The sequence below is a fragment of the Electrona antarctica genome, assembly GCF_951216825.1.
Source record: "Electrona antarctica genome assembly, contig: scaffold_47, whole genome shotgun sequence".
Lineage (NCBI taxonomy): Eukaryota > Metazoa > Chordata > Actinopteri > Myctophiformes > Myctophidae > Electrona > Electrona antarctica.
Window position 1 is genome coordinate 661,895 of NW_027638748.1, and position 18,334 is coordinate 680,228.

General features: G+C 49.8%; 1 protein-coding gene across 6 annotated transcripts in view; it reads left to right on the forward strand.

Moving 5' to 3' along the window:
* Positions 1–448: 448 nt before the first annotated feature.
* The window catches only part of upf2 (UPF2 regulator of nonsense mediated mRNA decay), a 94,973-nt gene continuing 77,087 nt past the window's right edge, over positions 449–18,334 (forward strand). For all 6 annotated transcript variants that reach the window (XM_079530662.1, XM_079530660.1, XM_079530663.1 and 3 more), the window contains exons 1-5: positions 449–533; positions 3,169–3,573; positions 7,443–8,222; positions 12,974–13,134; positions 17,380–17,574. In XM_079530662.1, the coding sequence (XP_079386788.1) occupies positions 3,170–3,573; positions 7,443–8,222; positions 12,974–13,134; positions 17,380–17,574 (1,540 nt within the window). In that variant the 5' untranslated portion in view covers positions 449–533; position 3,169. The remainder of the gene's footprint in view (positions 534–3,168; positions 3,574–7,442; positions 8,223–12,973; positions 13,135–17,379; positions 17,575–18,334) is intronic.

An 18,334-nucleotide genomic window follows, 5' to 3' on the forward strand; every position in this document is an offset into this window, starting at 1 on the left:
GAGAAAAGAAGATCTGTGGCGGTATCAGGGGATAGAAGAGCAAAGGATTCAGGGGCAGGGAGAGCAGAGAGAACAGAAGAGGAAAGATCAGTGGAGGAAAGTGAGCGAAGATTGTGACGTGAGGAAATCATGTGGGTAGGGAGGGGCTGTGAGGGGGGAGAGGAGAGAGAGAGAGAGTCCATAGCCTCAGTGATATCACTGAAATATAACATGTATTTCTAAGAAGATAAGTCTGCTGTTATGCTTTCATTATTGTCTGCATGAAATCATTGACATTAATTAAAATAATAAATGTAATTACCACTATTAATGATTTAATTAGATAATATTCTTTCAATTACATTGATAGCATAAATTAAAAGTATCACAACCAGGACTATACATATTCATGGCATTCATTTCAAGTCACTAAACTCTAGTCTAACAGTTGTTTTTTTAGTCAGGCAGTCTCTGAGCCACAGCCAAACAGCCAGGGGTCCTACTGCTCTTCACACGGAAACAGCGTTCAATGTTTATTTTGCAACAAATTGAAGGTAAATTCTAATATCTTTACCATTCTATAGTGAAGTAGTATTTAATAAACCTCCACATTACAGTGTGTAGGTTCACCAGAGCACGGAGCACACATTAAACTGACACCGTAGTAAACAGAGTTGCTGTCAAAGGAGTTTGTTTACATCCATTCAAGCTAGTTAGCTTCACTGCTAACGTTAGCTAGCATAACGGCTACTTGTGTTATTGCACATTATTTTATAATAATACCGATTAAAAACAGAACTATGTTTGCTACTAGGACACGTTTATGTGAATAATAACGTGACAACACGTGGATGCTAGTTATAATATTACTATATTAATAATATCTGCCAACTTTGGCACAGCAACAATGAATTATAAGTGTGTGTGTGTGTGTGTGTGTGTGTGTGTGTAGCCTGTTAGCTGATACCGTTGAAACAGGCCGTGCCGCCCAATCTGTGGGCGTGGAACAGCAATATGTTCCCAAACTTATCATGTCAAGGACCCCTACAAATGTACACTAATTATCCCACCACGGACCCCCCATTTGAAAAGACGTGCCAGGGACCCCCATAAGAGAAGATCTTTACGTTTCTAGCAGTGATTCTCAACCAGTTTAATTTCAAGGACCCGTCCAGTCTTACGTGCATTTAAGCTACGGACGGACCCCTATTTAATGGCATTTCTATCTCTGGGACCCACAATTTATATTGTAAAAGCAATGTTAATTTAACTCAGAGTACAAAATGGAACCATTTGTACACTCTCAGAGTTACAGACCCATAAGGGTCCATTTGCTTCCAAACTATCATTTAGCTGGGGACCCCCTGGAACTCCCTCAAGGACCCCTGGTGTAACTTATTAGCCCTGTTTTTGACTATATAGAAGTGTCTATTTGTACGTCTCTAAATGTTTTGATGAATTGCACAAGGTGGACCCTCTTGTAAACAAGTGTAATGCTTTATGGTGTCGTCCACTCACAGTTAACAGTCTTTGTATTGAGTTGTGCTTGAAATGTACTGTAATTCTTCAAACTGTTAATAAATACTTCAATCAATCAATCAACCCCTGTGCATGATTGCATCACGATATAATTGTCTTTCACAGACACGTTCACAGAAAACCCTTGCTACAAAGAGCTAGCTGCAAAGATGTAATCACACTTATGACTTTGAACGTAGTAATAATTGGCATCAGGTGGTACCGTTTAAATAGCCCGTTTTTGTGTTGTTAGTTGGGGTACTTGTTGTTGTGTTGTTAGTTGGGGTACTTGTTGTTGTGTTGTTAGTTGGGGTACTTGTTGTGTTGTTAGTTGGGGTACTTGTTGTGTTGTTAGTTGGGGTACTTGCCATGATGCAGGTACCTGGAATTTAATGACCTCTGCATTTTTACCAGTCTAAACTTAGGGCAGTGGGAGCAGTTAGCATAGGGGTAAAGATTGATTGATTGAAGTATGTATTAACAGTTTGCAGAATTACAGTACATTTCAAGCACAACTCAATACAAAGATTGTTAACTGTGAGTGGACGACACCATAAAGCATTACACTTGTTTACAAGAGGGTCCACCTTGTTCAATTCATCAAAACATTTAGAGACGTACAAATATACATAACACTATATAGTCAAAACAGGAAATCATCATAGAGGAGGTAAAAAGGGAAAAGAAACATATTCAGTGAGACAGTGGTGGGGGGAATAGACACTTATTGTCTACGAATAGACACTTCTATATAGCCAAAAACATGAAATCATAGAGGGAAAAAACATAGGATGAGGGGAAAAAGGGGGCGGGGGGGGGGGATTCAGATTTTACGGGGACCAGTGCAGCAGAGTGGCTCACAGCCTCAGCCTGATGGTGGCGCTATAGTGCAGCAGAGTGGCTCACAGCCTCAGCCTGATGGTGGCGCTATAGTGCAGCTATAGCTATAGTTAGCTATATTGAAAAATTGCAGATCTACAAGCTCATAGTGGCACCGAGTGCCACGCTATGAGCTTGTAGATCTGCTATTTTTTGAAAAACCTTTAAAATGTGGTGCAAATCTTTCAAAACGTTTTTTAACTCAAATCTTTGCTTCTGGGGGGGTCCCTGGAACAACATATTTTCAGATGGGGCTCGGTGGCCAATTACAGATAATTCTGGGGATCCTTGACATGAAATAGTTTGAGCATCACTGATACAGAAACATGAGGGTTTTCAGAAAACTGTCATGATTTAGAAGACGTTTGTAGAATCTGGTGTCAGCTCTAAGTGGGTTAACCCATTTTAGGCGGCAACCCCTTTTGGTGTTAGCATTAGGTTATGCTTTAGCTATTGAAAAATAGCAGATCTACAAGCTCATAGCGCTACGAGCTTGTAGATCTGCTATTTTTGAAAAATCGAAGAACGACTGACAGAAACATAGCTTCTTCAGAAAACTGTCAGGATGTAGAAGACATTTTTAGAATCTGATCTCAGCTCTAAATGGGTTAAGTGGAGAGTAACGTGGCCGCCGGTCTGACTGGCTTAATAATAAATAATACTAATGTACTGCATGTGTTCTAGAGCAGATCTGTACACTTATTAATTATTATTATAATAATAATGTACTGCATGTGTTCTAGAGCAGATCTGTACACTTATTAATTATTATTATTTCTCTCGTCTCCACAGCATGCCTGCTGAACGCAAGCGATCAGTGAACATGGACGAGGCGAAGGAGGCGTCGTCCTCTTTCAGCAGCAAAGACAAGGAGAAGGACGGTCCGCGCGATGGCGGGGAGACTCGGGAGAGGAGCAGAGCGGGCGGCGTCTCGTCTCGAGACAAGTCCAAAGACGAGTCCAAAGTGAGCGGCAAGAAGGACGGCAAAGCTTCGGAGGAGAAGAGGAAGCGCCTGGAGGAGGAGAAGAGGAAGAGGGAGGAGAAGGAGAGGAAGAAGAAGGAGGAGGAGAAGCAGAAGGCTGAGGAGGAGCAGAGGAAGAAGGAGGAGGAGGAGAGGGTGCTGCAGGAGGAGACGGAGAAGAGGCTTCAGGAGGAGGAGGCCAAGAGGCAGCGGGAGGAGGAGGCCGCACAGCTGAAGTAAGTAGGAGGAGGAGGAGGAGGCCGCACAGCTGAAGTAAGTAGGAGTAGGATGGGGAGGGGGAGGAGGAGGAGGCCGCACAGCTGAAGTAAGTAGGAGTAGGATGGGGAGGGGGAGGAGGAGGAGGAGGAGGCCGCACAGCTGAAGTAAGTAGGAGGAGGAGGAGGAGGCCGCACAGCTGAAGTAAGTAGGAGTAGGATGGGGAGGGGGAGGGGGAGGAGGAGGCAGCACAGCTGAAGTGAGTAGGATGGGGAGGGGGAGGAGGAGGAGGAGGCAGCACAGCTGAAGTAAGTAGGGGGAGGAGGAGCAGGAGGAGGAGGAGGAGGAGGAGGAGGAGGCAGCACAGCTGAAGTAAGCAATGTGTTCGTCTTTTTGCATTGTTCCCTCCCATGAAGCACAGACACGGCTTTAGAATGATTTAGACTAGCAAGCTGCATAGACACTGCTTTAGAATGATTTAGACTAGCAAGCTGCATAGACACTGCTTTAGAATGATTTAGACTAGCAAGCTGCACAGACACGCTTTACAATGATTTAGACTAGCAAGCTGCACAGACACGCTTTACAATGATTTAGACTAGCAAGCTGCACAGACACGCTTTACAATGATTTAGACTAGCAAGCTGCACAGACACGCTTTACAATGATTTAGACTAGCAAGCTGCACAGACACTGCTTTAGAATGATTTAGACTAGCAAGCTGCATAGACACGCTTTAGAATGATTTAGACTAGCAAGCTGCACAGACACGCTTTAGAATGATTTCGACTAGCAAGCTGCATAGACACAGCTTTACAATGATTTAGGGGACATTTGACTAGCCTGTTTTAGGCACAGGAGACTAGTGTATTTTCTTAAATGATTTAATATTCATATAAGATGGCAGAGTAAGTGGAATTGTAAATCCCAGCCCGTGGAGCCACGCTCCCAGCCTGTGGAGCCACGCTCCCAGCCCGTGGAGCCACGCTCCCAGCCCGTGGAGCCACGCTCCCAGCCTGTGGAGCCACGCTCCCAGCCCGTGGAGCCACGCTCCCAGCCTGTGGAGCGACGCTCCCAGCCCGTGGAGCCACGCTCCCAGCCTGTGGAGCCACGGTCCCAGCCTGTGGAGCCACGCTCCCAGCCCGTGGAGCCACGCTCCCAGCCTGTGGAGCGACGCTCCCAGCCCGTGGAGCCACGCTCCCAGCCTGTGGAGCCACGCTCCCAGCCCGTGGAGCCACGCTCCCAGCCTGTGGAGCGACGCTCCCAGCCCGTGGAGCCACGCTCCCAGCCTGTGGAGCGACGCTCCCAGCCTGTGGAGCGACGCTCCCAGCCTGTGGAGCGACGCTCCCAGCCTGTGGAGCCACGCTCCCAGCCCGTGGAGCCACGCTCCCAGCCTGTGGAGCGACGCTCCCAGCCTGTGGAGCCACGCTCCCAGCCTGTGGAGCCACGCTCCCAGCCTGTGGAGCCACGCTCCCAGCCCGTGGAGCCACGCTCCCAGCCCGTGGAGCCACGCTCCCAGCCCGTGGAGCCACGCTCCCAGCCTGTGGAGCCACGCTCCCAGCCTGTGGAGCCACGCCCCCAGCCTGTGGAGCCACGCTCCCAGCCTGTGGAGCCACGCCCCCAGCCCGTGGAGCCACGCTCCCAGCCTGTGGAGCCACGCTCCCAGCCCGTGGAGCCACGCTCCCAGCCTGTGGAGCCACGCTCCCAGCCCGTGGAGCCACGCTCCCAGCCCGTGGAGCCACGCTCCCAGCCCGTGGAGCCACGCTCCCAGCCCGTGGAGCCACGCTCCCAGCCCGTGGAGCCACGCTCCCAGCCTGTGGAGCGACGCTCCCAGCCTGTGGAGCCACGCTCCCAGCCCGTGGAGCCACGCTCCCAGCCCGTGGAGCCACGCTCCCAGCCCGTGGAGCCACGCTCCCAGCCTGTGGAGCGACGCTCCCAGCCTGTGGAGCCACGCTCCCAGCCCGTGGAGCCACGCTCCCAGCCCGTGGAGCCACGCTCCCAGCCCGTGGAGCCACGCTCCCAGCCCGTGGAGCCACGCTCCCAGCCTGTGGAGCCACGCTCCCAGCCTGTGGAGCCACGCTCCCAGCCTGTGGAGCCACGCTCCCAGCCTGTGGAGCCACGCTCCCAGCCCGTGGAGCCACGCTCCCAGCCCGTGGAGCCACGCTCCCAGCCCGTGGAGCCACGCTCCCAGCCTGTGGAGCCACGCTCCCAGCCCGTGGAGCCACGCTCCCAGCCCGTGGAGCCACGCTCCCAGCCTGTGGAGCCACGCTCCCAGCCTGTGGAGCGACGCTCCCAGCCTGTGGAGTGATGCGATCGGTTTTGATATCAATAATCTCCGTCCTATTGATCGATCTCCGTCCAGGGCATCACACTGTACTAATTAACCCATTTTGGGAGGGAACCCCTTTTGGTGTTAGCATTATGTTATGCTTTAGCTATTGAAAAATAGCAGATCCAGCCTTCCTCAGTGAGGAAGGCCTTCCTCAGTGAGGAAGGCTCACTGAGGAAGCCTTCCTCAGTGAGCCTTCCTCACTGAGGAAGGCCTTCCTCACTGAGGAAGGCTCACTGAGGAAGGCTCACTGAGGAAGGCTCACTGAGGAAGGCCTTCCTCACTGAGGAAGCCTTCCTCAGTGAGCCTTCCTCACTGAGGAAGGCCTTCCTCACTGAGGAAGGCTCACTGAGGAAGGCTTCCTCAGTGAGCCTTCCTCACTGAGGAAGGCCTTCCTCACTGAGGAAGGCTTCCTCAGTGAGCCTTCCTCAGTGAGGAAGGCCTTCCTCAGTGAGGAAGGCTCACTGAGGAAGCCTTCCTCAGTGAGGAAGGCTCACTGAGGAAGCCTTCCTCAGTGAGGAAGGCCTTCCTCAGTGAGCCTTCCTCAGTGAGCCTTCCTCAGTGAGCCTTCCTCAGTGAGGAAGGCCTTCCTCAGTGAGGAAGGCTCACTGAGGAAGCCTTCCTCAGTGAGGAAGGCCTTCCTCAGTGAGGAAGGCTCACTGAGGAAGCCTTCCTCAGTGAGGAAGGCTGGATAGCCCAAACGTTTGTCTCCTGTTCAAAATGAAATCATTTTTTGAACTACTGTCTTGGTGTGTGCGACTCACTACCGTTGATATGTTTTGAACGGGTAATCACCTACAGTCAGAGCACGACGGTCACAAGTGAGCCGAGTGGCTGAGATTTTGGGTATTGTAATTTGGCTCTTCATTCTCATTCTGTGGTCCGCTTTTACTGCCTGTTGTCCCTCACCCTCCCATCTGGTCTGTCCTGTTGTCCCTCACCCTCCCATCTGGTCTGTCTTGTTGTCCCTCACCCTCCCATCTGGTCTGTCCTGTTGTCCCTCACCCTCCCATCTGGTCTGTCCTGTTGTCCCTCACCCTCCCATCTGGTCTGTCTTGTTGTCCCTCACCCTCCCATCTGGTCTGTCCTGTTGTCCCTCACCCTCCCATCTCATCTGTCCTTGTCCTGTTGTCCCTCACCCTCCCATCTGGTCTGTCCTGTTGTCCCTCACCCTCCCATCTGGCCTGTCCTGTTGTCCCTCACCCTCCCATCTCGTCTGTCCTGTTGTCCCTCACCCTCCCATCTCGTCTGTCCTGTTGTCCCTCACCCTCCCATCTCGTCTGTCCTGTTGTCCCTCACCCTCCCATCTGGTCTGTCCTGTTGTCCCTCACCCTCCCATCTGGTCTGTCCTGTTGTCCCTCACCCTCCCATCTGGCCTGTCCTGTTGTCCCTCACCCTCCCATCTGGTCTGTCCTGTTGTCCCTCACCCTCCCATCTCGTCTGTCCTGTTGTCCCTCACCCTCCCATCTGGTCTGTCCTGTTGTCCCTCACCCTCCCATCTGGTCTGTCCTGTTGTCCCTCACCCTCCCATCTCATCTGTCCTGTCTTGTCTCTCCACAGGGAGAAGGAGGAGGGCCACCAGCTGCACCAGGAGGCCTGGGAGCGCCACCAGTGCAGGAAGGAACTCCGCGTGAAGAACCAGTGCGCCCACGAGGGCCGTCCCGAGGAGGCCTTCTTCAGCCGCCTGGACTCCAGCCTCAAGAAGAACACGGCCTTCGTCAAGAAGCTGCGCACGCTCACCGAGCAGCAGCGCGACTCGCTCTCCCACGACTTCGGCTCGCTCAACCTCAGCAAGTACATCGGCGAGGCGGTGGGCTCCGTGGTGGAGGCCAAGCTGAAGATCTCTGACGTGGGCTGCGCCGTGCACCTCTGCTCCCTGTTCCACCAGCGCTACGTGGAGTTCGCCCCGCTGCTCCTCCAGGCCTGGAAGAAGCACTTCGAGGCCCGCAGGGAGGAGAAGACGCCCAACGTGAGCAAGCTGCGCACCGACCTGCGCTTCATCGCCGAGCTCACCATCGTGGGCCTGTTCACCGACAAGGAGGGCCTGTCGCTCATCTACGAGCAGCTGAAGAGCATCATCGGCACGGACCGCGACACGCACACGCACGTCTCCGTGGTCATCAGCTTCTGTAAGCACTGCGGCGACGACATCGCCGGCCTGGTGCCGCGGAAGGTGAAGCTGGCCTCGGAGCGCTTCGGCCTGGCCTTCCCCCCCAGCGAGATCATCAACACAGAGAAGCAGCAGCCCTTCCAGAACCTGCTGAGGGAATACTTCACGTCGCTCACCAAGCACCTGAAGAAGGACCACCGCGAGCTGCAGAACATCGAACGGCAGAACAGGTTTGTTAATAATAACTAGTTTTATTCGGCTGTGATATACAGCTAAATAATGTAAAGCCTCTCTGGTTAGCTGTGATATACAGCTAAATAATGTAAAGCCTCTGGTTAGCTGTGATATTCAGCTAAATAATGTAAAGCCTCTGGTTAGCTGTGATATACAGCTAAATAATGTAAAGCCTCTGGTTAGCTGTGATATACAGCTAAATAATGTAAAGCCTCTGGTTAGCTGTGATATACAGCTAAATAATGTACAGCCTCTGGTTAGCTGTGATATACAGCTAAATAATGTACAGCCTCTGGTTAGCTGTGATATACAGCTAAATAATGTACAGCCTCTGGTTAGCTGTGATATACAGCTAAATAATGTACAGCCTCTGGTTAGCTGTGATATACAGCTAAATAATGTAAAGCCTCTGGTTAGCTGTGATATACAGCTAAATAATGTACAGCCTCTGGTTAGCTGTGATATACAGCTAAATAATGTACAGCCTCTGGTTAGCTGTGATATACAGCTAAATAATGTACAGCCTCTGGTTAGCTGTGATATTCAGCTAAATAATGTAAAGCCTCCGGTTAGCAAACACTGAGCAAATCTTTATTTTAGTTTTAGTCTCTTGAATAGTTTTCATTTAGTTTTAGTCACATTTTAGTCACCCGGAATGTTTTAGTGTTAGTCTAGTTTTAGTCGACTAAATCTACAGTTGATTTAGTCGACTAAAATGTGTTTTGGTGGGCCTTGATGCCGTCGAAATGACTGATTTTACGCGTTCTGAAAATAGCTGCGACGCGCTGTGAGCTTGTAGATCGGCTATTTTCAGCATGCAACCAAGTGTAAAATCACTAAAATGACTTATACTGGATCTCTTGTCCACTAGTCCCTTCCTAACATTTTAGTCTAGTTTTTATTTGTTGTCGAAATGGTCAAAATATCTAGTCTCAGTTTTAGTCGTAGCTTAGTTTTCATTTAGTTTCCATGTAGTTTTCGTCAGTGAAAAAAAGGTAGTCGACGAACCTTTTTCGTCTTGGTTTTAGTCGACGAAAACAACACTGAGCTGAGCTGAGCTGAGCTGAGCTGAGCTGAGCTGAGCTGAGCTGAGCTGAGCTGAGCTGAGCTGAGCTGAGCTGAGCTGAGCTGAGCTGAGCTGAGCTGAGCTGAGCTGAGCTGAGCTGAGCTCACCACAGACTGTGTGCTTGTTTAGTCACCTTCGCACAGGAACAGGTGTTGTAATCCCTGGGTGTCTAGAGAGAACCAGTCAGGCAGTCTGATATTTAACATTGGAACAGGTGTTGTAATCCCTGGGTGTCTAGAGAGAACCAGTCAGTCAGTCTGATATTTAACATTGGAACAGGTGTTGTAATCCCTGGGTGTCTAGAGAGAACCAGTCAGTCTAATATTTAACATTGGAACAGGTGTTGTAATCCCTGGGTGTCTAGGGAGAACCAGTCAGTCAGTCAGTCTAATATTTAACATTGGAACAGGTGTTGTAATCCCTGGGTGTCTAGAGAGAACCAGTCAGGCAGTCTGATATTTAACATTGGAACAGGTGTTGTAATCCCTGGGTGTCTAGAGAGAACCAGTCAGTCAGTCTAATATTTAACATTGTAACAGGTGTTGTAATCCCTGGGTGTCTAGAGAGAACCAGTCAGTCTAATATTTAACATTGGAACAGGTGTTGTAATCCCTGGGTGTCTAGGGAGAACCAGTCAGTCAGTCAGTCTAATATTTAACATTGGAACAGGTGTTGTAATCCCTGGGTGTCTAGAGAGAACCAGTCAGTCAGTCTAATATTTAACATTGGAACAGGTGTTGTAATCCCTGGGTGTCTAGAGAGAACCAGTCAGTCAGTCTAATATTTAACATTGGAACAGGTGTTGTAATCCCTGGGTGTCTAGAGAGAACCAGTCAGTCTAATATTTAACATTGGAACATGTGTTGTAATCCCTGGGTGTCTAGAGAGAACCAGTCAGTCTAATATTTAACATTGGAACAGGTGTTGTAATCCCTGGGTGTCTAGAGAGAACCAGTCAGTCTAATATTTAACATTGGAACAGGTGTTGTAATCCCTGGGTGTCTAGAGAGAACCAGTCAGTCAGTCAGTCTAATATTTAACATTGGAACAGGTGTTGTAATCCCTGGGTGTCTAGAGAGAACCAGTCAGGCAGTCTGATATTTAACATTGGAACAGGTGTTGTAATCCCTGGGTGTCTAGAGAGAACCAGTCAGTCAGTCTAATATTTAACATTGTAACAGGTGTTGTAATCCCTGGGTGTCTAGAGAGAACCAGTCAGTCTAATATTTAACATTGGAACAGGTGTTGTAATCCCTGGGTGTCTAGGGAGAACCAGTCAGTCAGTCAGTCTAATATTTAACATTGGAACAGGTGTTGTAATCCCTGGGTGTCTAGAGAGAACCAGTCAGTCAGTCTAATATTTAACATTGGAACAGGTGTTGTAATCCCTGGGTGTCTAGAGAGAACCAGTCAGTCAGTCTAATATTTAACATTGGAACAGGTGTTGTAATCCCTGGGTGTCTAGAGAGAACCAGTCAGTCTAATATTTAACATTGGAACATGTGTTGTAATCCCTGGGTGTCTAGAGAGAACCAGTCAGTCTAATATTTAACATTGGAACAGGTGTTGTAATCCCTGGGTGTCTAGAGAGAACCAGTCAGTCTAATATTTAACATTGGAACAGGTGTTGTAATCCCTGGGTGTCTAGAGAGAACCAGTCAGTCAGTCAGTCTAATATTTAACATTGGAACAGGTGTTGTAATCCCTGGGTGTCTAGAGAGAACCAGTCAGTCTAATATTTAACATTGGAACAGGTGTTGTAATCCCTGGGTGTCTAGAGAGAACCAGTCAGTCTAATATTTAACATTGAAACAGGTGTTGTAATCCCTGGGTGTCTAGAGAGAACCAGTCAGTCTAATATTTAACATTGGAACAGGTGTTGTAATCCCTGGGTGTCTAGAGAGAACCAGTCAGTCAGTCTAATATTTAACATTGGAACAGGTGTTGTAATCCCTGGGTGTCTAGGGAGAACCAGTCAGTCAGTCTAATATTTAACATTGGAACAGGTGTTGTAATCCCTGGGTGTCTAGAGAGAACCAGTCAGTCAGTCTAATATTTAACATTGGAACAGGTGTTGTAATCCCTGGGTGTCTAGAGAGAACCAGGCAGTCTGATATTTAACATTGGAACAGGTGTTGTAATCCCTGGGTGTCTAGAGAGAACCAGTCAGTCTAATATTTAACATTGGAACAGGTGTTGTAATCCCTGGGTGTCTAGAGAGAACCAGTCAGTCTAATATTTAACATTGGAACAGGTGTTGTAATCCCTGGGTGTCTAGGGAGAACCAGTCAGTCAGTCTAATATTTAACATTGGAACAGGTGTTGTAATCCCTGGGTGTCTAGGGAGAACCAGTCAGTCAGTCAGTCTAATATCTCAGTGAGCGCATGCCATTATTACTAATATTTTCCCTTTACACGTCGTTCTAACTTTTCCCTCCCTCTCTCTCCTCTCTCTCCAATGTCAGACGTATCCTCCACTCCAAAGGGGAGCTCAGTGAGGACAGACGGTTCTAACTCTCTCTCTCCTCTCTCTCATCAGGCGTATCCTCCACTCCAAAGGGGAGCTCAGTGAGGGCAGACGGTTCTAACTCTCTCTCTCTCCTCTCTCTCCATCAGGCGTATCCTCCACTCCAAAGGGGAGCTCAGTGAGGACAGACGGTTCTAACTCTCTCCTCTCTCTCTCTCATCAGGCGTATCCTCCACTCCAAAGGGGAGCTCAGTGAGGACAGACGGTTCTAACTCTCTCTCTCCTCTCTCTCATCAGGCGTATCCTCCACTCCAAAGGGGAGCTCAGTGAGGACAGACGGTTCTAACTCTCTCTCTCTCCTCTCTCTCATCAGGCGTATCCTCCACTCCAAAGGGGAGCTCAGTGAGGACAGACAGTTCTAACTCTCTCTCTCTCCTCTCTCTCATCAGACGTATCCTCCACTCCAAAGGGGAGCTCAGTGAGGACAGACGGTTCTAACTCTCTCTCCTCTCTCTCTCTCCATCAGGCGTATCCTCCACTCCAAAGGGGAGCTCAGTGAGGACAGACGGTTCTAACTCTCTCCTCTCTCCTCTCTCTCATCAGGCGTATCCTCCACTCCAAAGGGGAGCTCAGTGAGGACAGACGGTTCTAACTCTCTCTCTCTCTCTCTCCATCAGGCGTATCCTCCACTCCAAAGGGGAGCTCAGTGAGGACAGACGGTTCTAACTCTCTCTCTCTCTCTCTCTCTCCATCAGGCGTATCCTCCACTCCAAAGGGGAGCTCAGTGAGGACAGACGGTTCTAACTCTCTCTCTCTCTCTCTCATCAGACGTATCCTCCACTCCAAAGGGGAGCTCAGTGAGGACAGACGGTTCTAACTCTCTCTCTCTCTCTCTCTCTCCATCAGGCGTATCCTCCACTCCAAAGGGGAGCTCAGTGAGGACAGACGGTTCTAACTCTCTCTCTCTCCTCTCTCTCTCTCATCAGGCGTATCCTCCACTCCAAAGGGGAGCTCAGTGAGGACAGACGGTTCTAACTCTCTCTCTCCTCTCTCTCTCTCCATCAGGCGTATCCTCCACTCCAAAGGGGAGCTCAGTGAGGACAGACGGTTCTAACTCTCTCTCCTCTCTCTCTCTCCATCAGGCGTATCCTCCACTCCAAAGGGGAGCTCAGTGAGGACAGACGGTTCTAACTCTCTCTCCTCTCTCTCATCAGGCGTATCCTCCACTCCAAAGGGGAGCTCAGTGAGGACAGACACAAACAGTATGAGGAGTTCGCCACCTCCTACCAGAAGCTGCTGGCCAACACTCAGTCTCTGGCTGACCTGCTGGATGAGAACATGCCAGAGCTTCCTCAGGACAAGACGGTGCAGGAAGGTGGGTTTGGTTTATTCTAGGGTTGCACGGTTATGACATTATGACCGACATCCCATACACTGACACCACGCTAGACAGGAACGCCCAAAAACGTCACATCCGGTTTTAGCCTGGGGTAAGAATTTTCTATGGCTGCCAATGCAACTTGGTCCAATCCTTAATCACATATGCCGATGCTATCTAACTTGCGGAGGTAGCGTGCCTTGTCCACGGGCAACAGATCTTGCAACGTATGGCATTGCAAATACGTTTGATAATCGCTACTCTGCTCAATATTGTTTTGAAAATGCTGCAAATTGCATTGCAGTGAACGAGCGCAAATCACAACTTCCCCCGGGGGTGGGCGGAGTCACAGCTTGACGTATGGTTCGTGTCAGTTTATCTCCGATTATCTGCAGGGTCATATTCTGCCGATACCGATTCTGACCGATTCCGATATTCTACAGAGGACCACAATGGAAACAAGCCTATATGCCCTGTAGGGGCTGATTGGCCCAAACCTGTTAATAAAGTATTCAATCAATAAATAGCCTATTTTTTCCAAGTGTCTGTTTTCACAGCTGAATGACTACTGAATGAGACGAGTACCGTAAATCCTCAAATACATTCCTTCCTTCAATAAAAAGCCGTCCCCCTATTAATTACCGGGGATGGCGTTGAATTAACCCATTTTGGGCGGGAACCCCTTTTGGTGTTAGCATTATGCTATGCTTTAGCTATTCAAAAATAGCAGATCTACAAGCTCATAGCGCGGCACCGAGTGGCACGCTACGAGCTTGTAGCTCTGCTATTTTTGAAAAATCGAAGAACCACTGACATAGAAACATAGCTTTTTCAGAAAACTGTCAGGATGTAGAAGACATTTTTAGAATCTGATCTCAGGTCAAAATGGGTTAAGTATATAAAAAACTTCCTTTTATTAGCCAGGTTTTTTGTGTTTTGTTTTTTCAAGTGCCGTATCTGTTCCCTTCGCTGCCCTGGCTGGCTGTGCCTGTCACGTATCTGTTCCCTTCGCTGCCCTGGCTGGCTGTGTCACGTATCTGTTCCCTTCGCTGCCCTGGCTGGCTGTGTCACGTATCTGTTCCCTTCGCTGCCCTGGCTGGCTGTGTCACGTATCTGTTCCCTTCGCTGCCCTGGCTGGCTGTGCTGTGTATCTGTTCCCTTCGCTGCCCTGGCTGGCTGTGTCACGTATCTGTTCCCTTCGCTGCCCTGGCTGGCTGTGTCACGTATCTGTTCCCTTCGCTGCCCTGGCTGGCTGTGTCACGTATCTGTTCCCTTCGCTGCCCTGGCTGGCTGTGCCTGTCACGTATCTGTTCCCTTCGCTGCCCTGGCTGGCTGTGTCACGTATCTGTTCCCTTCGCTGCCCTGGCTGGCTGTGTCACGTATCTGTTCCCTTCGCTGCCCTGGCTGGCTGTGCTGTGTATCTGTTCCCTTCGCTGCCCTGGCTGGCTGTGTCACGTATCTGTTCCCTTCGCTGCCCTGGCTGGCTGTGTCACGTATCTGTTCCCTTCGCTGCCCTGGCTGGCTGTGCTGTGTATCTGTTCCCTTCGCTGCCCTGGCTGGCTGTGCCTGTCACGCCAGTGTCCAGATGCCGGTGGTCGCGTTGCTCGCGCACAACGCAACAAACTAACAAACAAACTTCGGGAGAGAACGCCACTATAAGCACTTTACACGGTCAACAAAACTAATGAGAGCAGGAGTCTAACTGCGGAGGAGGGAGGAGAATGACACGAAACCAAGCAAGTGAGAGTTTGTGACATGAGGTGCTGCTCGCAGATCTACGCTTCATGCAACGGATGTACCGTCTGTTCGTTCTATTAACCGTTTCCGTCCATCCGACCTAGCCACACGTCCTAGGGGTCCCAATCGACGCGTACATCCGACGTGTCAGCACGTCCTAGGGGTCCCAATCGACGCGTACATCCGACGTCCTCACACGTCTTAGCGCATCCTCAATGATACGGGGCGAGATAAGAATATTCTGAATTATTTCCTCTTTTTTTTTTTTGTCAGTTCTCCTTTCGGCTACCGTATGCTACACTATAGGCAATTGTTAGCTTCCCATTGACTTGGCCGTTAGCGCGGCAGAAAGTAGGACTCGTCTCTCCTAATCCAGGGCGCTTTCCGTGGTGTTGAACGGATCGATATACTGGTGCTTCATTTCTGCTCCTCATCCGTCTCTCCCACAAAATATGAACGCTTTTTGGATCATATATCGTATAAATTAAAACGATCGCAACGTAAGCTAGCTATGTAAAGTAAACTTTTTTTAGTGGATTGTTTCCGGGTCGTGGGTTTCCGAGTAAAAGCGGCCATGTTGTTCCGGCACCCCAGAGCTCCTATTTTGAAGGACTTCCGGCACTGATTTTGTTAAAGGGTAGATCTCTCTCTCTCGCGCGCGAGCGTCTCTCTCTAACGTCTCTCTCTAACGCAACTCTCTCCCGTTGAAGTTGCAAGAGTTGGATCACTGCAGTGTTGTGTTCATATTAGCTGCTATGATATTATAGGAAATGATCGTTTTGAAAAGTAGAAATATAGGCCTCCTTCTTATAGCTGCCTCCTTCCAATAAAATATAGGCCTCCTTCTTATAGCTGCCTCCTTCCAATAAAATATAGGCCTCCTTCTTATAGCTGCCTCCTTCCAATAAAATATAGGCCTCCTTCTTATAGCTGCCTCCTTCCAATAAAATATAGGCCTCCTTCTTATAGCTGCCTCCTTCCAATAAAATATAGGCCTCCTTCTTATAGCTGCCTCCTTCCAATAAAATATAGGCCTCCTTCTTATAGCTGCCTCCTTCCAATAAAATATAGGCCTCCTTCTTATAGCTGCCTCCTTCCAATAAAATATAGGCCTCCTTCTTATAGCTGCCTCCTTCCAATAAAAGCCTGGTATCAGAATCGGTTGAGACAAATAACAGCCCCGGATTATAAATGGAGATTTATGGTATCTAAATTAAATGTAGAGGTTTTTTGAGACCTTACCGATACCGATATGGCCCATGACCGTACCGATACCGATATGGCCCATGACCGTACCGATACCGATATGGCCCATGACCGTACCGATACCGATATGGCCCATGACCGTACCGATACGATATGGCCCATGACCGTACCGATACCGATATGGCCCATGACCGTACCGATACCGATATGGCCCATGACCGTACCGATACCGATATGGCCCATGACCGTACCGATACCGATATGGCCCATTCAGATTATGCTACCTTTAATCGTGCATCCCTAGTTTATTGGTTTATTTATTTAGCACATAGTTATACAAAATTGACACATTAACACATCAATGAACAAAAATACTGTGCAAGGAAAGGAAGAAGCCAGCTGGCTTTTTTGGAATCCTTTCCTGTATGGAAGAGGTCATTGATTAAGCAGATTAAAAGTTCATTAAGAACAATACAAAAGGCAAAGGGAGCAGCTGTGCAATAAATAAATAAAAACACAGACTGCACAAAAAGTGGAAATAAACAATACAACAAAAACAATTTTTTTTTTATAACTCATCAAACAACAGGGTTATGAGTGACTCCTACTTACTACTTATATCTAGTTTAAACACTGGGCTACTGCCGGGATTGAAAATATACCTCTCTGACAGAGAGGCGAGATAAGCATTGGCACCTATTTTTATATAAAGCCATTGCTGGGATGCTCCCTGACTATATTTGGTCTTTGTGGCGTCCCACAGAGCACGGCCCTGGGACTCTCTAATGTTTGGTCTTTGTGGCGTCCCACAGAGCACGGTCCTGGGACTCTCTAATGTTTGGTCTTTGTGGCGTCCCACAGAGCACGGTCCTGGGACTCTCTAATGTTTGGTCTTTGTGGCGTCCCACAGAGCACGGTCCTGGGACTCTCTCTAATGTCTCTTTATGGTGTCCCACAGAGCACGGCCCTGGGACTCTCTAATGTTTGGTCTTTGTGGCGTCCCACAGAGCACGGTCCTGGGACTCTCTCTAATGTCTCTTTGTGGCGTCCCACAGAGCACGGTCCTGGGACTCTCTAATGTTTGGTCTTTGTGGCGTCCCACAGAGCACGGTCCTGGGACTCTCTAATGTTTGGTCTTTGTGGCGTCCCACAGAGCACGGTCCTGGGACTCTCTAATGTTTGGTCTTTGTGGCGTCCCACAGAGCACGGTCCTGGGACTCTCTAATGTTTGGTCTTTGTGGCGTCCCACAGAGCACGGTCCTGGGACTCTCTCTAATGTCTCTTTATGGTGTCCCACAGAGCACGGTCCTGGGATCGACATCTTCACCCCTGGGAAGCCTGGAGAGTACGACCTGGACGGAGGCATCTGGGAGGACGAGGACGCTCGTAACTTCTATGAGAACATGGTGGACCTCAAGGCCTTCGTCCCCGCCATCCTGTTCAAGGACAACGACAAGGGAGGAGGCCCGGGCAAGGACAAGGACGAGGCCAAAGGTACTGACCAGGGGGAGGGGCCAAAGGTACTGACCAGGGGGAGGACCGGGCAGAGACAAGGACGAGACCAAAGGTACTGACCAGGGGGAGGGGCCAAAGGTACTGACCAGGGGGAGGGGCCAAAGGTACTGACCAGGGGGGAGGGGCCAAAGGTACTGACCAGGGGGAGGACCGGGCAGAGACAAGGACGAGACCAAAGGTACTGACCAGGGGGAGGACCGGGCAGAGACGAGGCCAAAGGTACTGACCAGGGGGAGGACCGGGCAGAGACTAGGCCAAAGGTACTGACCAGGGGGAGGACCGGGCAGAGACGAGGCCAAAGGTACTGACCAGGGGGAGGACCGGGCAGAGACGAGGCCAAAGGTACTGACCAGGGGGAGGACCGGGCAGAGACGAGGCCAAAGGTACTGACTAGGACGAGGACCGGGCAGAGACTAGGACGAGACCAAAGGTACTGACCAGGGGGGAGGACCGGCAGAGACAAGGACGAGACCAAAGGTACTGACCAGGGGGAGACAAGGACGAGGCCAAAGGTACTGACCAGGGGGAGGACCGGACAAGGGCGAGGCGACCGTACCTGTTATTTACAGCTAGGTAGAGTAGTGGGGCGAGATGGAAAAGGGGCGACCGTACCTGTTATTTACAGCTAGGTAGAGTAGTGGGGCGAGGTGGAAAAGGGGCGACCGTACCTGTTATTTACAGCTAGGTAGAGTAGTGGGGCGAGGTGGAAAAGGGCTGACCGTACCTGTTATTTACAGCT